The sequence below is a fragment of the Natrix helvetica genome (assembly GCF_964273705.1).
Source record: "Natrix helvetica genome assembly, chromosome: 1".
In the NCBI taxonomy this organism is placed as follows: Eukaryota; Metazoa; Chordata; class Lepidosauria; order Squamata; family Natricidae; genus Natrix; species Natrix helvetica.
In genome coordinates, this window is record NC_138548.1 from 366,009,743 (window position 1) to 366,030,023 (window position 20,281).

The window sequence follows — 20,281 nt, forward strand, 5'->3', positions numbered from 1 at the left end:
CCCCTTCATTGAGAGGCTGAGCGAATAATCTGAGAACGGCAGCTGTATGTATTGAATTAAATAAATTAAAAGGAAATAAATTAAATTAAAATAATTTTCCTGGTTGTGGCCTTCTTGCCTGTGTCCCATCTGCCTCCCCTTCAGACAGAGGTTCCCAACAACCACAAGACAAGCTGGGTTTCCAACAGAGGCTCCTGGTCCTCCTCGTCTAACTGCCCAGCTGTTTCTGACAGGATTTGGCCCCTTTTGAAGCCCAACCTACAGGGCAGCTGTTCTTGAGGGAGGCAAATTCATATCTTCCGGAGAGATTTTTCTCCATCCCCACAGAGATTTTTCTCCATCCCCTGGACAGGAAGGAGAGAAAGATGGAGAAAGTGCCTTTTCTGGAGACGTCAAAGCCTTTTTCGGGCACGGAGCCATTTAGAGAGGCCTTTCCTCCTATTCCCAAGCCCATCATCCCCGCCCTCTCCCTTTCCTTCAGAAGCGCTCCTTTTTCCCGCTCTTTCTAAAATCCAAGCAATTTGCGGAGAATCCACCAGGGGGCGACCACCGCCAAGAGAAGGGAACTCCCGGCGCTTCCCCATTGGTCCACTGGAGGGTGATCGTCACGGCTGGCTTTCCAGAGGAGGCTGCGAAGGAATTGACATCAAAAACGCTTGTCGCTCTAGGACTTTGCAGTCGCTCTCCTTAACCCCTGGGGTTCCGCAGTAGGTAGAGAGGCTGCGGAGAGGCTGGCGTGGGAGGATCCAGACGTGCCCCAGGTGAGTTGGGGGCTCTTCGCGGGCAAAGGGAGGCGGAGGAGGGAGAGACCCGCACCCGGCCTTTCTCCGGCTACAACCCCGGATCCCATGCTCCCCAGCCGCTCTCTCCCTGCCGTGGGAAGCGGGGATCCCAGGAAGGTCCCTTCCCTCCCCTTGTCCAGGGAAAGAGCCCGAGTGGGGGGAGGGGAGTGTTGGCAGGAGAGGAGAGAACCCGAGCGAGGAGGAGGCAGGATTCGCACCAGGCTCCCCTTGGGCCCAATCCTGTCTTTGGAAGGTGAGAGAAGCGGGACGGCGTATTCAGCTGCCTCCTTCCTGGCCCTGCTAGGGAGATCTCAGTATTGCCCTGGGATGACCCGCTTGGGGCAACTTGGGTGAAGGTTGTTCAGTGGCTGAATTCCACTTTCTAATCCTTGGCTTTTCTTTTTCCTTCCATCTCAGATACAGAAACTGGAAGCCATTTGTGGTCTTAGCAAGGCAAACTTTTCTCTTGGGGGGGAAAAAGAGCCAATAACTTGAAGGGATCCGTTCTGGGGCCCCAGAAATGGTCCCGTAAAGGAAAAGGCATCTGGAGACCCACCAGAGTCCTTGGACCCACCTGGAGTTGCTCTGCAGGACAGAGAAAGGATGGAGACACAACCTTTGGCCAAGGAGGGAAGCGGAAAAGTCCCTTCAGCTGCTCAGCCTGGGAAGGGGGGGAAGCTCTGGGCAAGGACTGGGCAGAAGATCCTGGAGGAGGAAACCATCCGCCCTTCCGAAGTTCAGTCCTGGGGTTTCATTCAATACCAGGAGGCTGAAGGTCCTCGAGAATTTTGCAGCCTACTCCATGACTATAGCAGGCAATGGCTGAAATCGAAAAAGCACACCAAAGCTCAGTTGCTGGATCTGGTTGTTTTGGAGCAGTTCCTGGCTCTTCTGCCCCCAGAGATGGAGAGCTGGGTGCGGGAGTATGGAGCAGAGACTAGCTCCCAGGCAGTGGCCCTGGTGGAAGGCTTCTTCATGAGCCAGGCAGAGGAGCAGAAGGAGCAGATTGAGTTGCAGGTGAGAGCTCAAAAGAAAATAGAGAATGTGTTTGCATATTTCACCCCTCCTTCCCAAACTTCTCTGACATCCATAATATGTGGCGATGTCCCATCAATTCTTGTAGGACATTGTTCCATTGCTCACTCAACCTCACTGATGAATATTGGGGGCTTTGAGGTTGTGTTCCAAATATAGGAATCCACTTTACATCGTGTGGTGTACATTAATTCTGCTTCTTCTTTCCTTCCTCCTATTGGAAGTCCTGCACTGTGGAGGTCAGAGATCCTGAGGGAAAGAAGAATCCATCAAATCCCTCTCAGGAGTTATTTCCCAGGAGGATCCCTTGGGAAGATCACAGTCAGGATGCTTCAGGAGGTAATTGAAGATTTTCTTATTACCCATCTGTCTTACCTTCACTCTCTCTTCTCTTCTATGCAATACCTCCTCCTATTTATATTTCTCCATGCTAACTGCATCTGCAGATAATCACCCAGCGACCCTCTTTAGGTGAGCCTCCTCCTCCTCCTGGGGAAGGAGGAGATTGAGGTCCACCTGAAGTGGGTGCTGAGGAATTTGTGGATTTTCTGGAAGACAAAATCGCTCGACTTCATTTCCAGGTATATGCCGGTGTGGTTGCTGGTCCGGTGGAAGCTCTTGAGGCAGGTTCTTGCTCTGTTATCTGGGAACGGTTTGACTCTGTTGCTCTTGAGGAAGTGGACAGGATGCGTGCAAGCACCTGTGTCCCTCCTGGCTTGTGAAAGCGTCCCGGGAAGTGACCGATGGGTGGACTCAGGCGGTGATTAATGCTTCCCTACAGGAGGGGGTAGTGTCCCAGCACTTTAAGAAGGTTGTGCTCTGTCCTCTTTTTTATTATTTATTTATTTACAAACATGCAAAATAGACGCACACACAACTTAGACGTACACCACATTTACAGAATATGATACGAACAGGAACTTCCTGTTCTTTTTAATAGCAATACAATACAATAGTAGAGTTGGAAGGGACCTTGGAGCTCTTCTAGTCCAACCCCCTGCCTAGGCAGGAAACCCTATACCGTTTCAGACAAATGGCTATCCAACATCTTCTTAAAGACTTCCAGTGTTGGGGCATTCACAACTTCTGGAGGCAAATTCTGTTCCACTGATTAATTGTTCTCACTGTCAGGAAATTTCTCCTCAGTTCTAAGTTGCTTCTCTCCTTGATTAGTTTCCACCCATTGCTTCTTGTTCTACCCTCAGGTGCCTTAGAGAATAGTTTGACTCCCTCTTCTTTGTGGCAACCTCTGAGATATTGGAACAATGCTATCATGTCTCCCCTAGTCCTTCTTTCTCTTAAGCTAAACATACCCAGTTCCTGCAACCGTTCTTCATATGTTTTAGTCTCCAGTCCACTAATCATCTTTGTTGCTCTTCTCTGCACTCTTTCTAGAGTCTCCACATCTTTTTTACATCGTGGCGACCAGAACTGAATGCAGTATTCCAAGTGTGGCCTTGAAATTGCCAATCGATATCGTTCTCCTTATATTATTTCCCCTTCTAGTATATTTCATGTGCATTTCACCATTCTTAACCCTTTTATTTTACTCATCTGTCTGCTATATTGGCTGATTACTTCTAGTAAATTTAAACCTCTTGGATGCATATATATATGTGTTAATTCTCCTTAACTACCATTTTTGGGCTTTATTGGCTTCCTTCATTGATCCTTGTTTCTTTCCTCCATCCACCTATACCATTTATCCCATATCTGGTAAGTATTCTGTTTCTTCTTTTCCCTGGATTTCTTTTGTTAATTTATCCATTTCGGCACAATCCATAACCTTTCTTAATATTTCATCTTTGCTTGGAATGTATTTGTTTTTCCACTTCTGAGCGAAGGCAATCCTAGCCGCCGTAATTATATGTAAAATTAAATACTGGATTTCTTTTTTATATTTTGCAGTCATTATTCCTAGTAAAAAAACTTCAGGTTTCCAATCTACTTTGACTCCTGTTATTGCCTCTAGCCAATTTTTGATCCTTTTCCAAATTTTTTTAGCCTTCTCACAAGTCCACCATAAGTTGTAATATGTTCCGTGTATTGATTCACATTTCCATTTGGCTGTCTGACTGTTATAAAGTTTTTCTATCATTTTTGTAAATTTTTCTCCAAATTTCATCCTATCTGATTGTATTATAACTTTCCAAATTACATTACTTTGTTTTTCTGGATGCGCCTCATAATACTCTATTATGTCTAAGATGAATCTCTTATTATTTTTAATGTGTCTTTGAGGTAAAAATCCATTTTGGTCCAGGTGTATTCATTCATTTAAAACCTGTTTAATTTTTCCTGCCATAATTGCTGCAAATATTTTATAATCTGAATTCATTAATGAAATTGGCCTGTAATTTTGGATTTCTTGTAGGTTGGCTTCGTTTTTCGGGATTAGCGATATTATTGCTTCCGTCCATGATTCAGGCATCTTGGCCTTCCCTAAGACTTCGTTAGACATTTCCACTCCTAGTTCCTCCAATATTATTTTATTATATTTGTATAACTCCACCGGTATTCTGTCTGGTCCTGGGGTTATATTATTTTTATGGCTTTTCATGACTAATTCCACTTCGGCTAACGTTATTGGCCTTTTTATCATCTCCCTTTGTTCTTTTGAGATTGGGGTTATCTTTTCTGTGTTTAAATATTGTTTTATCTCAATTTCCTGCATGCTACCTTGCGCATATAGTTTTGCGAAGTATTTATGAATGATATGCTTCTTTTCTTCTGCTATATATTGAATTTTTTCCTCATCATCTTTTAGTTGGTATATCATCCTTTTTTCTCTTCCATTCTTCAATCTGTATGCCAACCATCGTCCAGGTTTGTTGGCTTGTTCAAAGTAATTTTGTTTGACTGCTTTTATTTTCTGTGCTAATTCTTTTTGAGTTATTAAGTGATTTTATGTTTTATCATCTCTCTTTTTTCTTTTTTAATTTTATTCTTTGGGTCTTTCTGTAACTTAGCTTTGGCTTCCTTAAATTCTTTTTGTATACAATCTTATTGCTCTTTTTGTTTTCTTTTTCTTTTCTTTTTTTTTGCAATGTAGGCGATTGTGAGGCCTCTTGTGTATGCTTTCATAGTGTCCCATAAATTTTGAATTGAGGTGTCTTCTTTTTTATTTATTCCAAAAAAAAGTTTTAATTCTTTCTCCAGATTTGAGTGTATTCTATTTAATTTACAATATTTGAGTTCATCATCCATCTTTTTCTTCTTCTTTGGCCTTTCCATATTAATTTTATTGGGTTATGATCTGCCCATTCATTTGCTTCAATTTCAATTTCCTCTAATTGATTACATAGACCAGATGATATCCAAGCCATGTCAATTCTTGATAAGGACTGGTGGGGGTTCGAATAAAAGGTATATTGCTTTCTTGTTTTGTGCCTTTCTCTTCAAATATCATGTAGTTTATATTCCATTGCCATCTCAAAAAAGAGTTTAGGTAATGTATTTTTTCTTCTTCTTTTGGTTTCATAGTCCATTTTTTATCCACTATTGCGTTATAATCACCAATTAAGCAAATATTTTCATATTCTAATTCATTTATTTTGTTGTGTAGCTTCCTATAGAATTCCTCTTGCTTCTGATTTGGTGCATATATCACTATTAATAATATAGGTTTTTCTGTTGTCCCTAATTCACTCATTAGAATCCTGCCTTCTTCATCAGAGTAGACTGCTTTGGAGTTTATTTTTTCCTTTATATAAGTTGTTATCCCTCTTTTTTTATCTGCCAGTGCTGTATATAATTTCCCTAATTTTTTGTTTTCCAGTAAATTAATATTTTCCCTTTTAATGTGTACTTCCTGCATACAGGTTATATCTGCCTTCAGTTTCCTCAGTTTGTGAAACATCTGCGCTCTTTTTTTGGTCCATTCAAGTTTATCGAGATAATTGTTATTTACTGGTCCATCTTTAGATGGGGTGTTTTTTATTGCTTCTTGTTTGTATCTGACTTTTCCCTCTCGTGCCTTCCCTTTCTGCTCTCTCTCTTTCTTGCCTCTGTTCTTCTTTCCTGTTTCTTTCCTTGTCTTCTGGTGTTTTTTCTTCTTGGCTTCTACTTTCTAAGTCCTCTTTACTTCCTTGTTCTTCTTCCCATGTGCAGTATTTTTCATAGAATTCCTGCGCTTCTTCTATATTCTCTATTTTATATATTTTTCCTTGCCAAGAGACCAATATCCCTTCTGGTATCAACGATTTGTACATTATTCTGTTTTTATTTAACTGATTAGTTAAGAATTGGTACTGTCTACTTTGTTCCCGGACTCTTCGTGGAATCTGTTTAAGAGTAATCAGCTCTTTTCCCTTGAATGTTAGTGTCCCTTCTCTGGTTTTTTTGTACACTTCGTCTCTAGTTGTTTTCTCAGCAGCCAATATATCCCGCTCCTGTTGTCAATGCCGGCTTTTGGTTCTTTCTCCTCCTTCTCCAATCAGGTTGCTCACTGCGGCCACTTCCATTCTATTATTCACGCTGTCACTTTCAACTTTGTCTGGAACGGTATAGGGTTTCCTGCCTAGGCAGGGGGTTGGACTAGAAGACCTCCAAGGTCCCTTCCAACTCTACTATTGTATTGTATTGTAACTTACTGTCTCAGCTCTCCCTACTTTTTCAGCAAAGATCTGGATTGCAAAAACAGTCTACGTCACAGAACTTTTTCCTTTCCAGCTCACCCTCTCCGCCAATTTCACGTTGTCCTCCTTTTTTGGGGGTTGTCAATGATAACAGTTGTCTCGATTTCAACTGCTTTCTCTATTTGCTTCCCTCTTATGCGGTCGCCATCGCTCCATTTGACAGGATAGATTCTCGTCCGTTTAGTGGGTTTCTCCTACCCACTGGGGGGGGGGGTTGCCTTACCACCCCAGTGTCTTCATAGTTTCCCCCTGAATCTGCCAGTCCCTTCAGGATCTGCAGCGCTCAAAAATGAGCCCAAACGAAGAAGTTTGAGTTAGAGGTTATGGGAGCCCCCGTTCCTCAGCTCCTAGCATGATGACGTCACAGCAGGAAGTCTCTGTCTTCTTTTTAAGAAGCCGTCGCTGATTCCACCCTGTTGGATAATTTCCAACCTGGCTCCAAGCTCCCCATTTGGGGGAAGGTTGTTGAGAAGGTGGTTGCACACAGCTCCAGAGGTTTCTGGATTAAATGGATTATCTAGACCCCCTACCAGTCGGGATTCAGGCCTGGATTTGGGGTGGAAATGGCATTGGTCATGCTTTTGGATGATCTCTGGCGAGAGCGGAGTGAAGGTACTGCATCCATCCTTGTTCTACTTGACCTCTTGGCTGCTTTCGATACCATCAACCATGGTATTCTGTTGGGACGGCTTCGTAGGATGGCAGTGGGAGGCCTTGTGCTATCCTGGCTCATTTCCTTCCTCTCCGACCACTCTCAGACAGTGTTGATAGGAGGGAAGAGAGCCAACCATTTCAATACTCAGTACTCTCACTGCTCCTACTCCTGTTCAAGATTTATATGAAGATGGTGGGTGAAATCATCTACGAGCACGGACTGAGATATCACCAATATGCTGGTAATACGTAATTGTATATCTTGGCCCGTGGTGGGTTAAGCGATGCTGTGTCCTCCCTCTCGCAGTGCCTGGAGGCTGTGAGGGACTGGATGAGGAGCAACAAGTTGAAACTAAACCTTGGCAAGACCGAGTGGCTCTGAGATTGGGGTTCGTTGGCCAAGGGAGAATTGCCATCTCTGGTCTTGGATGGGGTGGCACTAGCCCAAACAGACCCTATGCGCAATCTGGGGGTTCTCTTGGACTCACACCTCTTGCTTGAAGAGCAGCTGGCAGTTGTGACTAGGAGGGCCTTTGCGCAACTACGGATTGTGCACCAGTTAAGCCTCTTTCGGGCCCGACATTCCCTACTCAGTCACTTATGCCTTAGTTACTTCACATCTTGATTACTACATGTTCTACATGAGGCTGCTCTTGAAGAGCATCTGGAAACTCATGAGTGCAATTCATGGTTCTGGTTGTCACCTTTAAAGCCCATCATGGCTTGGGACCAAGTTATCTGAGGGACCATCTCTTACTGGTTACATCTGCCCGACCCGCCAGAGTGCGGATGCAGGGAATGTTCCATTTCTCATCCCCTAGACTAGACAGATACACCTGGTAAGACCCAGAAGCCTATTAAATGTCTCCTGTAAGGTGCTGTCACCGGGGCGGGAAGTGGGGTGAATAGGCAGCATATAAATTGTTTAAAATAAATAAAATAAATATTTTGTTAATTATTTCTTTTGATATTACTTATTCCTTACAGAGAAACAAAGAATGAAATTTTCTGGTTTTTATGACGGCAATCAAACACCGGTTGAACCTCTAAACCAAGTAACAAAGGTAAAAGTTATTAGATTTGTATTCTCGTCGGAACTGGGTATGTCTAATTTAATGAAAAGAAGGACTAGGGGAGACACGATAGCAGTGAACAGACCTTGTGAATCCTCCTGTTCTGTTCTTTTTTCCGTGTTCAGGAGAGTCTTGTGTCCTTCGAGGAAGTGGCTGTGTATTTCTCTAAGGAGGAATGGTCTCAGCTGGATTCTGACCAGAAAGCACTCCATTCTGAAGTCATGCTTGAAAACCATAGGAATGTGGTCTCTCTGGGTAAGAGTTTTCTTGCCCCCAATCAGAGAGTTCAAGAAGACAGATTACAGTTACTTTTTATTTTAAAATCACTAATGTCTACTGGAAAGGAAAAGGAAAGTATCTGGCCTTCTGGTACTCCAAGGAAGGAAAGAGTTAATGTCTCTTTGCTTAGATGCTTTTGGGCGGTTTCTTATCTGTATTCTTTCATTTCTCTTTGAACTTATCAGTGGAGGCTGAGAAAAAAAGGGGGGGTTTATGTGTCCTCTGGAGGTCATGTGAGAAGAATGTGTTGTCATTTGTCATATCTAGATGTTTTCTAGCTTTCGGGACTCATGAATATAGAAATCATCATGCCTATATCGGACCACTGTGAGCATGCAAACATAAAACATAATGGAATTTTGGAAAAATTCAGAAAGAAATTCGTTTGACTTTGTACATCTGTTTCTCCAACCTTGTTATTATTTTCATTTCTCTTTTGTTTTGAAGGTTATAATGGGAAGGAGAATCAAGATTCCTGTGAACTGTTCCAAGTGATCAATGCTCAAGATGGAATGGAGAAGTTTGGAATTCGAATGGAACTAGAAACCCATGGCACAAACCAGTCAAATGATTGGAATCAGGAAAGCTCATCTTCCACCGATGCACCGATGCAAGACATTCTTGCCCAACAGGAGAAAATAAGGAAAAAATATATTGGGAAAAGTGTGAAACTAATCAAATCAAAATTACAAGTAAAAGAACACTATTTAAGCCAAAACAAAGAAGAAAATGCTATAAGAAGACACAATGCACAAAATTGCAATGGGACATTCATTCCTTCTCTTGGAAATAAGTTCTTTACATCTCAACAAGAGAGTGAGACAAAAGAGAAGCCTTATAAATGTTTGAAATGTGGAAGATGTTTTAGAACAAGCAGGCAACTTACTTCCCAGGAAAGGATTCACACTGGGGAGACGGTACACAAATGCAGAGAGTGTGGTAACAAATTCAGAAGAAGTAGTAATTTTATTTCTCATAAAAGGATCCAGTCAGGAGAGAAACCTTATAAATGCTTGGAGTGTGGAAAGACCTTTGCTCAAAGAGATAATCTTATTCACCATAATACGATCCACACAGGGGAGAAACCGTATAAATGCATGGAGTGTGGAAAGACCTTTGCTCGAAGAGGTAATCTTATTTCCCATAAGATGATCCACACAGGGGAGAAGCCGTATAAATGCATGGAGTGTGGGAAGACCTTTGTTCATAAGAGTGACCTAAGAATACACAAAAGAATCCACACAGGAGAGAAGCCATTCAAATGCATGGAGTGTGGAAAGACCTTTGCTCGAAGAGGTAATCTTATTTCCCATAAGATGATCCACACAGGGGAGAAGCCGTATAAATGTATGGAGTGTGGGAAGACCTTTGCTTATAGTAATGGACTTACTATCCACAAAATGATCCATGCAGGGAAAAAGCCATTTAAATGCATGGAGTGTGGAAAGACCTTTGCTCATAGTGGTAATCTTATTTCCCACAAAATGGTCCACACAGGTGAGAAGCCGTATGAATGCATGCAGTGTGGGAAGACCTTTGCTCGAATTAGTTCTCTTATTTCCCATAAGAGGATCCACACAGGGGAGAAGCCGTATAAATGCATGGAGTGTGGGAAAACCTTTGCTCGAAGAGGTAATCTTATTTCCCACAAAATAATCCACACAGGGGAGAAGCCGTATAAATGCATGGAATGTGGGAAGACCTTTGCTCGCATTAGTTCTCTTATTTCCCATAAGAGGATCCACACGGGGGAGAAGCCGTATAAATGCATGGATTGTGGGAAGACCTTTGCTCGAAGAGGTAATCTTATTTCCCATAAGATGATCCACGCAGGGGAGAAGCCATTTAAATGTATGGAGTGTGGAAAGACCTTTGCTCAAAGAGGTTATCTTATTCGCCATAAGATGATCCACACAGGGGAGAAGCCGTATAAATGCATGGAGTGTGGGAAAACCTTTGCTCAATCGGGTCATTTTATTTCCCATAAGACGATCCATACCGGGGAGAAGCCATTTAAATGCATGGAGTGTGGAAAGACCTTTACTTATAGTAGTGTGCTTACTATCCACAAAAGGCGCCACACAGGGGATAAACCATTTAAATGCATGGAGTGTGGAAAGAGCTTTGCTCAAAAAGGTCATCTTATTTTACATAAGATGATCCACACAGGGGAGAAGCCATATAAATGCATGGAATGCGGAAAGAACTTTGCTAGAAGATATCATCTTAATTGCCATAAGATGAGCCACGCAGGGGAGAAACCATATAAATGCATGGAGTGTGGAAAGACATTTGCTCGGAAGTATGGTCTTACTTGCCATAAAAAAAGCCGCACAGGAGCGAAACCATATAAATGCAGGAAATGTGGAAAGAGCTTTACTCATAATTGTAGTCTGTCTTCTCATAAAAGGATCCACACTCAGGAGAAATTAAATAACACTGATGGTTAATGATATGATATGGATGATATGGAACACCTCGCGTGTCCTCAGAAATGGATCTACCTGCATGCTACAGGTTCGCCATCCCAGCTATATAGCAATAGCAATTCCACTTGGACTCATGTACCACTCCACAATGCTTTACAGCACTCTCTGAGCAGTTTACAAAATCAGAATATGCTCCCCAGCAATCTGGGTCATCCTTTTACCCACCTCAGTAGGATGAAAGTTGAATCAACCATGACCCTGTCAGAATCAAACTCCTGGCTGTGGGCAGTTAGCCAATATTACTTCATTCTAACTACTGACCCACCACGTCTCTATAGATTTTTATCTGTATGCATGTTCTGCCTTTCAGATCCAAATGAGACCAGGCTGAATCCAACAAAATGAAATTTAATGTGGAGAATAGTAAGATTTTACACCTCGTTCAGGAAAAACAGATTACCTAAAACCTGTCTCAAAAATAGTAACTGAATGGGTCCTTGGAGTCTGAATGGATGACCACTTAAGCATGAATCACCTGTGTGTGGCAGCAGACAAAAAAGTGAATAAAATCCTTCGTTGTAGAAACAGAAGAATAGAATAGCAGTGTTCCAGTATTTGAAGGGCTACCAGAGAGAGGAGAGAGTCAAGCTATTTCCCAAGGCACCTGAAGGCCAGGCAAGGAATAATGGATGGAAACTGATCAAGGAGAGATGCAACCTAGAAATAAGAAATTTTCTAACAGAACAATCAACCAATGGAACAGCTTGCTTTCGGAAGTTGTGAGAGCTTCATCACTGGAGGCTTTTAAGAAGAGATTGGATGGCCCTCCCAACTCTGCTATTTTAATATTTCATTTTTTACCCAAACCCCCAGAGGGCAAGATAAGAAACAATGGATGGAAACTAATCAAGAAGAGATGTAACCTTGAACTTTCTTATAGTGAGGGCAATTAACAGTGGAACAGCTTGCTTTCAGATAGTGTGGGTGCTTCATCACTGGACATTTTTAAGAAGAGACTGGACAGTCACATGTCTGAAGTGATATATAATCTCTTGCTTGATCAGGGGTTGGACTAGAAGAGCTCCAAATTCCCTTCCAGCTCTACTGATTCTGAATATTCAATCCTCTCTTGTGCTTTTTTGCTAAGTAATAGGTTTTAAAAGAAAGATGAGTATCAGTGGAGAATAAGGTTATCATTTGCCCTGAAAGTGATGTATGGCTGCCAATATTTAAGTGGAGATTCCCCAATAAGTTCAAGAAACTCCCTTAGATGAGTATATCCATTAGAGCAGAGTTCCAGTCAGAAATGCGTTAGTCAGAAATCCCTTACTTTTGTTTCGGCTTTTCTCCCTTTGCTTAGTATTGTCACAGTCCGCCTTTCCACCCTGCGTCACATTATGTAATGCAAGTAATAACAGAGAGAGAAAACCATAAGGAGAACGTGGTTATAGTGAATTAGAAAATCCAACTCATAGACTCTTTGTTCTAATTTGTGGTGATCTTTCCTTGCCTTCCCTTGTGTTGCCCATCTATGGACTTTGCACAATCTTATCAATACCGTGTTTCCCCCCAAAATAAGACAGGGTCTTATTTGCTTTTGACCCCCGAAATAAGCACTTGGCCTTATTTTCAGGGAGGTCTTATTATTTTTGAGGTGCAGGAGGTGGCAAACGTGGTCACTTCCTGGTTGCAATATTTTTGGGGAGGGCGTATTTTCAGAGGAGGGCTTATTTTAGTGCATGTGCTCAAAAGCCCAATTGGGCTTATTATCCAGGGAGGTCTTATTTTCAGGGAAACAGGGTACCTTCTTTAAAGTGAGGTCCCCAGAACTGGACACACTATTCCAAATGGTGTCTCACTAAAATCAAATATGTTTGTATACATTATTATCATTGTACCTTATTTGTTTGACTATCACTATTATTCCTTCATTTTAAACGAGATATACTAGATATTGGTTGCATTTATATTGTAACAATTCATTACATCATCTTAAATCTATCCAATAATTATATATCTTTATGTTATATTCTGTATCATTCTATTATTCCTGTATTGATAACATTCTTAATGTCTTTCATTTTCATGTTTTTTTAATCTAATGACTGATAAAGTAAATCCCATATCTTATAAAATTGTTTATCTTCTTGTTCTCTAATTTCAAATGTCAATTTACTCATTTCAGCACATTCCATTATCTTGTGAATAACTTCCTCCTGCATTGGTGTTTTCTCATTTTTTCCAATTTTTAGCAAATACAATTCTAGCTACCGTTAGCACATTAACAATCAAATATTTCAACTCTCTATTGTATGTTTCCGGTACAATTCCCAATAAGAAGATCTCTGGTTTAAAGTCTATATGTTTTTGTATCATTTTTTCCAACCAAGTGTGAATCTTAGTCCAATATCTTTTAGCTTCTGCGCAAGTCCACCACATATGGTAATATGAACCCGGTATCTGATGACATTTCCAACACTTTTCGGATGGCATACATATTTCTTACTGGTTTTTAGTGGGATTGTTCTTTTAAACTTAATTTTATAGGATATTGGGGTTTTAAATTTTGTACATTTTAAATTATTTACTTAGCAGTGCAGGTCTGTATATCTTTTTATCCTCCTCTTATTTATGTATCTATCTATTTAATAATTTTAATTGTCTTTCTGATACGGACTGTACACCGCCCCGAGTCCCTTTCGGGAGAGGGGGCAGTCTATAAGCGCTAAGAAATAAATAAATAAATAAATATACTTACAAATTTTCTTTATATGCTATTGACATTGTCATTTTATAATTTTGAGACCACAATTTCTGCCAATTCTCTCATTCAATCCCGTGCCCAAAGTTTTCCCCCCAAGCAATCATAGATTCTTTAACTTGTTTTTCTTCTAACTTAACCTCTAATAAGTATCCATACAGTTTTTTAATAACCTATCAAAATTTTATCTAACTCCGTCATTTTATCATGGAAACCTTCAGACCTTTATCATATGTAGAATGAAGGATTTGGTCCCTTTTGAGGCCTTTGGAGAAGCCCAACCTACAGGGCGGCTGTTCTTGAGGGAAGCGAGTTCAAATCCTCCAGAGAGATTTTTCTCCATCCCCACAGAGGGTTCCTGGACAGGAAGGAGAAGAAGATGGAGAAAGCGCCGCCTCTGGAGACGTCAAAGCCTTTTTCCGACAGGGAGACATTGAGAAGGGCCTGCCATCCCCCCCCCCCCTCCCAAGCCTATCATCCCCGTGCTCTCCTTTCCCCTCAGACGCGCTCCTCTTTCCCGCTCTTTCTAAAATCCAAGCAACTTGCCGCAAATCCACCAGGGGGCGACCACCGCCAAGAGAAGGGAACTCCCGGCGCCTCCCCATTGGTCCACTGGAGCGTGATCGTCACGGCTGCCTTTCCAGAGGAGGCTGCGAAGGAATTGACATCAGAAACGCTTGTCGCTCTAGGACTTTGCAGTCGCTCTCCTTAACCCCTGGGGTTCCGCAGTAGGCAGAGAGGCTGCGGAGAGGCTGGCGGGGGGAGATTCAGACGTGCCCCAGGTGAGTTGGGGGCTCTTCCCGGGCAAAGGGAGGCGGAGGACGGAGAGACCCTTGCCCGGCCCTTCTCCGGCTACAACCCCGGATCCCATGCTCCCCAGCCGCTCTCTCCCTGCCGTGTGAAGCGGGGATCCCAGGAACTTCCCTTCCCGCCCCTTGTTCAGGGGAAGAGCCCGAGTGGGGGGAGGAGAGGGTCGACAGGAGAGGTGAGAAACTGGGCGAGGAGGAGGCAGGATTCGCACCAGGCTCCCCGAGGGCCCGATCCTGTCTCCGGAGGGGGAGAGAAGTGGGGCGGCCTCTCCAGCTGCCTCCTTCCCGGCCCTGCGCTGGGATGAGCCGCTTGGGGTTGGTTGGGTGAAGGTTCTTCATTGGCTGAATTCCACTTTCCAATTCTTGGCTTTTCTTTTTCCTTCCATCTCAGATGCAGAAACCTAAAATCTTTGCAAGGCAAAAGTTTCTCTTGGGGAGGAAAACAAAGAGCGGAATAACTTGCAGGGATCCGTCCTGAAGCCCCAGAAATTCCCCTGTGAAGGAAAAGGCATCTGGAGACCCAGAAGAGTCATTGCACCCACCTGGAGTTGCTCTGCAGGACAGAGAAAGGATGGAGACACAACCTTTGGCCAAGGAGGGAAGCGGAAGCGACCCTTCAGCTGCTCAGCCTGGGAAGGGGGGGAAGCTCTGGACAAGGACTGGGCAGAAGATCCTGGAGGAGGAAACCATCCGCCCTTCAGAAGTTCAGCCCTGGAACTTCATCCAATACCAGGAGGCTGAAGGTCCCCGAGGATTTTACAACCAACTCCATGACTTTAGTAGGCGATGGCTGAGATCCGAAAAGTCCACCAAAGCCCAGATGCTGGATCTGGTTGTTCTGGAGCAGTTCCTGACTCTTCTGCCCCCAGAGATGGAGAGCTGGGTGCGGGAGTGTGGAGCAGAGACCACCTCCCAGGCAGTGGCCCTGGTGGAAGGCTTCTTCATGAGCCAGGCAGAGGAGCAGAAGGAGCAGGTCGAGTTGCAGGTGAGAGCTCAAAAGAAAATAGAGAATGTGTTTGAATATTTCACCCCTCCTTCCCAAACTTCTCTGACATCCATAATATGTGGCGATGTCCCATCAATTCTTGTAGGACATTGTTCCATTGTTTTCTCACTCAACCAAACTTATGAATATTGGGGGCTTTGAGGTTGTGTTACGAATATAGGAATCCACTTTATTTTGTGTGATGTACATTAATTCTGCTTCTTCTTTCCTTCCTCCTATTGGAAGTCCTGCACCGTGGAGGTCAGAGATCCTGAGGGAAAGAAGAATCCATCAAATCCCTCTCAGGAGCTATTTTCCAGGAGGATCCCTTGGGAACATCAAAGTCAGGATGCTTCAGGAGGTAATTGAAGATTCTCTGATTACCCATCTGTCTTACCTTCACTCTCTCTTCTCTTCTATGCAATACCTCCTCCTATTTATATTTCTCCACGCTAACTGCATCTCCAGATGATCACCCAGCGACCCTCTTTAGGTGAGCCTCCTCCTCCTCCTAGGGGAGGAGGAGATTGAGGTCCAACTGAAGGGGGTGCTGAGGAATTTGCGGATTTTCTGGAAGCCAAAATCGCTTGAGTTGATTTCCAGGTAGATGCCGGTGTGGTTGCTGGTCCGGTGGAAGCCCGTGAGTCAGGTTCTTGCTCTATTATCTGCGAACGGTTTGACTCTGTTGCTCCTGAGGAAGTGGACAGGATGTGTGCAAGCACCTGTGTCCCGCCTGGCTTGTGAAAGCTTCCCGGGAAGAGACAGATGGGCGGACTCAGGCGGTGATTAATCCTTCCCTACAGGAGGGGGTAGTGTCCCAGCACTTTAAGAAGGCAGTGCTCTGTCCTCTTTTTTAATTATTTATTTATTTACAAACATGCAAAGTACACACACACAAAACTTAGATGTACACCACATTTACAGAATATGATACGAACAGGAACTTCCTGTTCTTTTTAATAGCAATTGCCAATCAATACCATTCTCCTTATATTATTTCCCCTTCTAGTATATTTCATTTGCATTTCGCCATTCTTAACCCTTTTATTTTACTCATCTGTCTGCTATATTGGCTGATTACCTCTAGTAAATTTAAACCTCTTGGATGCATATATATGTGTTAATTCTCCTTAACTATCATTTTTGGGCTTTATTGGCTTCCGTCATTGATCCTTGTTTCTTTCCTCCACCCACTTATACCACTTATCCCATATCTGGTAGTATTCTGTTTCTTCTTTTCCCTGGATTTCTTTTGTTAATTTATCAATTTTGGCACAATCCATAACCTTTCTTATTATTTCATCTTTGCTTGGAATGTATTTGTTTTTCCACTTTTGAGCGAAGGCAATCCTCGCCGCCGTAATTATATGTAAAATTAAACACTGGATTTCTTTTTTTATATTTTGCAGTCATTATTCCTAGTAAAAAAACTTCGGGTTTCCCATCTATTTTGACTCCTGTTATTGCTTCTAGCCAATTTTTGATCCTTTTCCAAATTTTTTTAGCCTTCTCACAAGTCCACCATAAGTTGTAATATGTTCCGTGTATTGATTCACATTTCCATTTGGCTGTCTGACTGTTATAAAGTTTTTCTATCATTTTTGTAAATTTTTCTCTGAATTTCATCCTATCTAATTGTGTTATTATAACTTTCCAAATTACATTATCGAATGCTTTTTGTGCATCAAGGAAAAGTTAATTTTTCTGGATGCGCCTCATACTATATTATGTCTAAAATGACTTTTTTATTATTTTTAATGTGTCTTTGAGGTAAAAATTCGCTTTGGTCCTGGTGTATTCGTTCATTTAAAACCTGTTTAAAACCTGAGATATCACCAACATGCTGGTAATACGCAATTGTATGTCTCGGCCCGTGTTAGGTTAAGCGATGCTGTGTCCTCTCTCTCGCAGTGCCTGGGGAGAGTCCCTTTGGGGAGAGGGGGCGGTATAAAAATCGAAATAAAGGTAAAAGGTAAAGGTAAGGGGCTGGATGAGGAGCAACAGGTTGAAACTAAACCCTGGCAAGACCGAGTGGCTCTGAGATTGGGGTTCATTGGCCAAGGGAGAATTGCCACCTCTGGCCTTGAATGGAGTGGCACTACCCCAAACAGACTCTGTGCGCAATCTGGGGGTTCTCTTGGACTCACACCTCCTGCTTGAAGAGCAACTGGCAGTTGTGGCCAGGAGGGCCTTTGTGCAACTACGGATTGTGCACCAGTTAAGCCCCTTTCAGGTCCGACATTCCCTACTCACAGTCACTCATGCCCTAGTCACTTCACATCTTGACTATTGTGACATGTTCTACATGAGGCTGCTCTTGAAGAGCATCTGGAAACTCCAGTTGGCGCAAAATGCAGCAGCTCGCATGGTTTTGTGCAGACCCCAGTGTGCCCATGTATCACCTCTCCTGCAGGAGCTGCATTGGCTGCCAATTTGCTTCCGAGTGCAATTCATGGTTCTGGTTGTCACCTTTAAAGCCTGTCATGGCTTGGGATCAGGTTATCTGAGGGACCATCTCTTACTGGTTACATCTGCCCAATCCGCCAGAGTGCGGATGCAGGGAATGTTCCATTTCTCATCCCCTAGAAAGGTATACCTGGTAAGACCCAAAAGAAGGGCCTTCTCCGTGGTAGTTTCCTCTCTCTGGAACATCATTCCCCCTCTCCTCCGGAGATTAGACTGTCCCACACTCCAGCACTTTTCCAGAAGACGTTGAAGACCTGGTTCTTTCCAGCGGGCCTGGGGAACTCAGAGCGGGATGGAGCCTATTAAATGTCTCCTGTAAGGTGCTGTCATCGTGGCGGGAAGTCGGGTGAATAGGCGGCATATAGTTTAAAATAAATAAAATAAATATTTTGTTAATTATTTGTTTTGATATTACTTCTTCCTTACAGAGAAACAAAGAATGAAATTTTCTGTTTTTTATGACGGTGATCAAGCAGCAGTTGATCCTCTAAACCAAGTAAGAAAGGTAAAAGTTATTAGATTTGCATTCTCGTCGGAACTGGGTATGTCTAATTTAATGAAAAGAAGGACTAGGGGAGACATGATAGCAGTGTTCCAATATGTCAGGGGTTGCCACAAAGAAGAGGGAGTCAAACTATTCTCCAAGGCACCTGAGGGTAGAACAATTTCCTGACAGTTAGAACAATTAATCAGTGGAACAGCTTGCCTCCAGAAGTTGTGAATGCTCCCACACTGGAAGTCTTTAAGAAGATGTTGGATAGCTATTTGCCTGAAACAGTATAGGGTTTCCTGCCTAGGCAGGGGGTTGGACTAGAAGACCTCCAAGGTCCCTTCCAACTCTACTATTGTATTGTAATTATGGTGTTGGAGGAGGGGACGGCTGGGCTAGGGGAGGAGGTTAAAGCAGTCCGGAAGGGAAATGTAGAATTGGAAAACTTCATGGCAAAAATAGAATTTGAAAGAATGTCCTTTTTTCTCAGATTCCAGAACATACCAGAGACAGAAAATGAAGATCTTAAGGATATTATGAGTACAATGGAGGCTTCCATCCGGAGGCTTCCCTGACACCTTCGGAGTGCTTAAAATCACCCTCCGAGCAAACTGGTTTGCTCAGAGGGGGGTTTTAAGCACTCCGAACGCTTCAGGGACCGTCCGGAGGCTTCTCCTTCTATGAGTGGCCTTGCCAAGGCATTATAAAGTGGTACTAACACTTCGTGTGATCTTGATCTTCTCTCCCTCTCTCTTAATGAAGCGTATGATTCAGTTGAGGTTTTCTTGGCAACTGTAGCACACTGCTGGCTCACGTTTAAGCGATTGTCCACTGGTTCCATGTTCCCCTTATTACTTTTGAGCCAGGTATCACCTATACTATGCTCGTGCATTTGGATTTTCTTCCCTAAGTGTAGCACATTACAATTCTCGCCACTGAATTTCATTTTGTTAGAAGGTGCCAATCTGTCGATCTTTCTATATCTCGAGCCGATCTTGTGGACTGCTGGTATTCTTGTCAATTTGGTCTTGACTGCAAATTTGAGGAGTTCCCCTTCTATTCCCTTGTTTAAACCATTGATTAAGATGAACAGACATTGCGAATCCTCCCGTTCTGTTCTTTTTTCTGTGTTCAGGAGAGTCTTGTGTCCTTTGAGGAGGTGGCTGTGTATTTCTCTGAGGAGGAATGGTCTCAGCTGGATCCTGACCAGAAAGCGCTCTATTTGGAAGTCATGCTTGAAAACCATAGGAACGTGGTCTCTCTGGGTAAGAGTTTTCTAGTTCCCAATGAGAGTTCAAGACGACAGATTACAGTTACTTTTTATTTAAAAATCACTAATGTCTACTGGAAAGGAAAAAGAAAGTATCTGGCCTTCTGGTAATCCAAGGAAGGAAAGAATCAACGTCTCTTTGCTTAGATGCTTTTGGGCCATTTCTTACCTGTAGTGTTCCATTTCTCTTTGAACTTATCTGTGAAGGCTGAGAAGAATGTGCTTTTATGTGTCCTCTGGAGGTCATGTGTGAAGAATGTGTTGTCATTTGTCATATCTAGATGTTTTCTAGATATTTTCAGAGCTTTCAGGACTCATGAATATAGAAATCATCATGTCTATATCAGACCACTGTGAGCATGCAAACATAAAACATAATGGAATTTCGGAAAAATTCAGAAAGAAATTCATTTGACTTTGTACAGTTTGATCTGTTTCTCCAACCTTGTTATTATTTTCATTTCTCTTTTGTTTTGAAGGTAATAATGGGCAGGAGAATCAAGATTCCTGTAAACTGTTCCAAGTGTTTAATGCTAAAAATGGAATAGAGAAGTTTGGAATTCGAATGGAACTAGAAACCCATGGCAGAAACCAGTCAAATGATTGGAATC

At 42.8% G+C, this 20,281-nt stretch overlaps 3 protein-coding genes across 3 annotated transcripts in view; all 3 read left to right on the forward strand.

Moving 5' to 3' along the window:
* Positions 1-20,281, forward strand: part of LOC309384833 (zinc finger protein with KRAB and SCAN domains 3-like) — a 57,983-nt gene that overhangs the window by 14,220 nt on the left and 23,482 nt on the right. The window lies entirely within an intron of this gene.
* Positions 1,517-13,249, forward strand: LOC309384795 (uncharacterized protein). The gene is made up of 5 exons (XM_081938580.1): positions 1,517-1,799; positions 2,042-2,156; positions 8,096-8,172; positions 8,307-8,436; positions 8,908-13,249. Exons 1-5 carry the CDS (start codon positions 1,686-1,688, stop codon positions 10,908-10,910), a joined length of 2,439 nt encoding a protein of 812 aa, XP_081794706.1. The 5' UTR covers positions 1,517-1,685; the 3' UTR covers positions 10,911-13,249.
* On the forward strand, positions 15,030-18,929 carry LOC309384829 (zinc finger protein 287-like). Its single transcript, XM_081938643.1, has 4 exons — positions 15,030-15,444; positions 15,691-15,805; positions 18,339-18,415; positions 18,891-18,929. The coding sequence occupies exons 1-4, from the start codon at positions 15,031-15,033 to the stop codon at positions 18,918-18,920; spliced, it is 636 nt and encodes a 211-aa protein (XP_081794769.1). The 5' UTR covers position 15,030; the 3' UTR covers positions 18,921-18,929.

Coding starts and splice junctions, on each gene's coding strand:
- LOC309384795 (XM_081938580.1), top strand. CDS start 1,686: ATGGAGAGCTGGGTGCGGGAGTATGGAGCAGAGACTAGCTCCCAGGCA. Junction 1,800..2,041: donor AGGAGCAGATTGAGTTGCAG/GTGAGAGCTCAA, acceptor TCCTATTGGAAG/TCCTGCACTGTGGAGGTCAG. Junction 2,157..8,095: donor CAGTCAGGATGCTTCAGGAG/GTAATTGAAGAT, acceptor TATTCCTTACAG/AGAAACAAAGAATGAAATTT.
- LOC309384829 (XM_081938643.1), top strand. CDS start 15,031: ATGGAGACACAACCTTTGGCCAAGGAGGGAAGCGGAAGCGACCCTTCA. Junction 15,806..18,338: donor AAGTCAGGATGCTTCAGGAG/GTAATTGAAGAT, acceptor TCTTCCTTACAG/AGAAACAAAGAATGAAATTT. Junction 18,416..18,890: donor CTCTAAACCAAGTAAGAAAG/GTAAAAGTTATT, acceptor CTTTTTTCTCAG/ATTCCAGAACATACCAGAGA.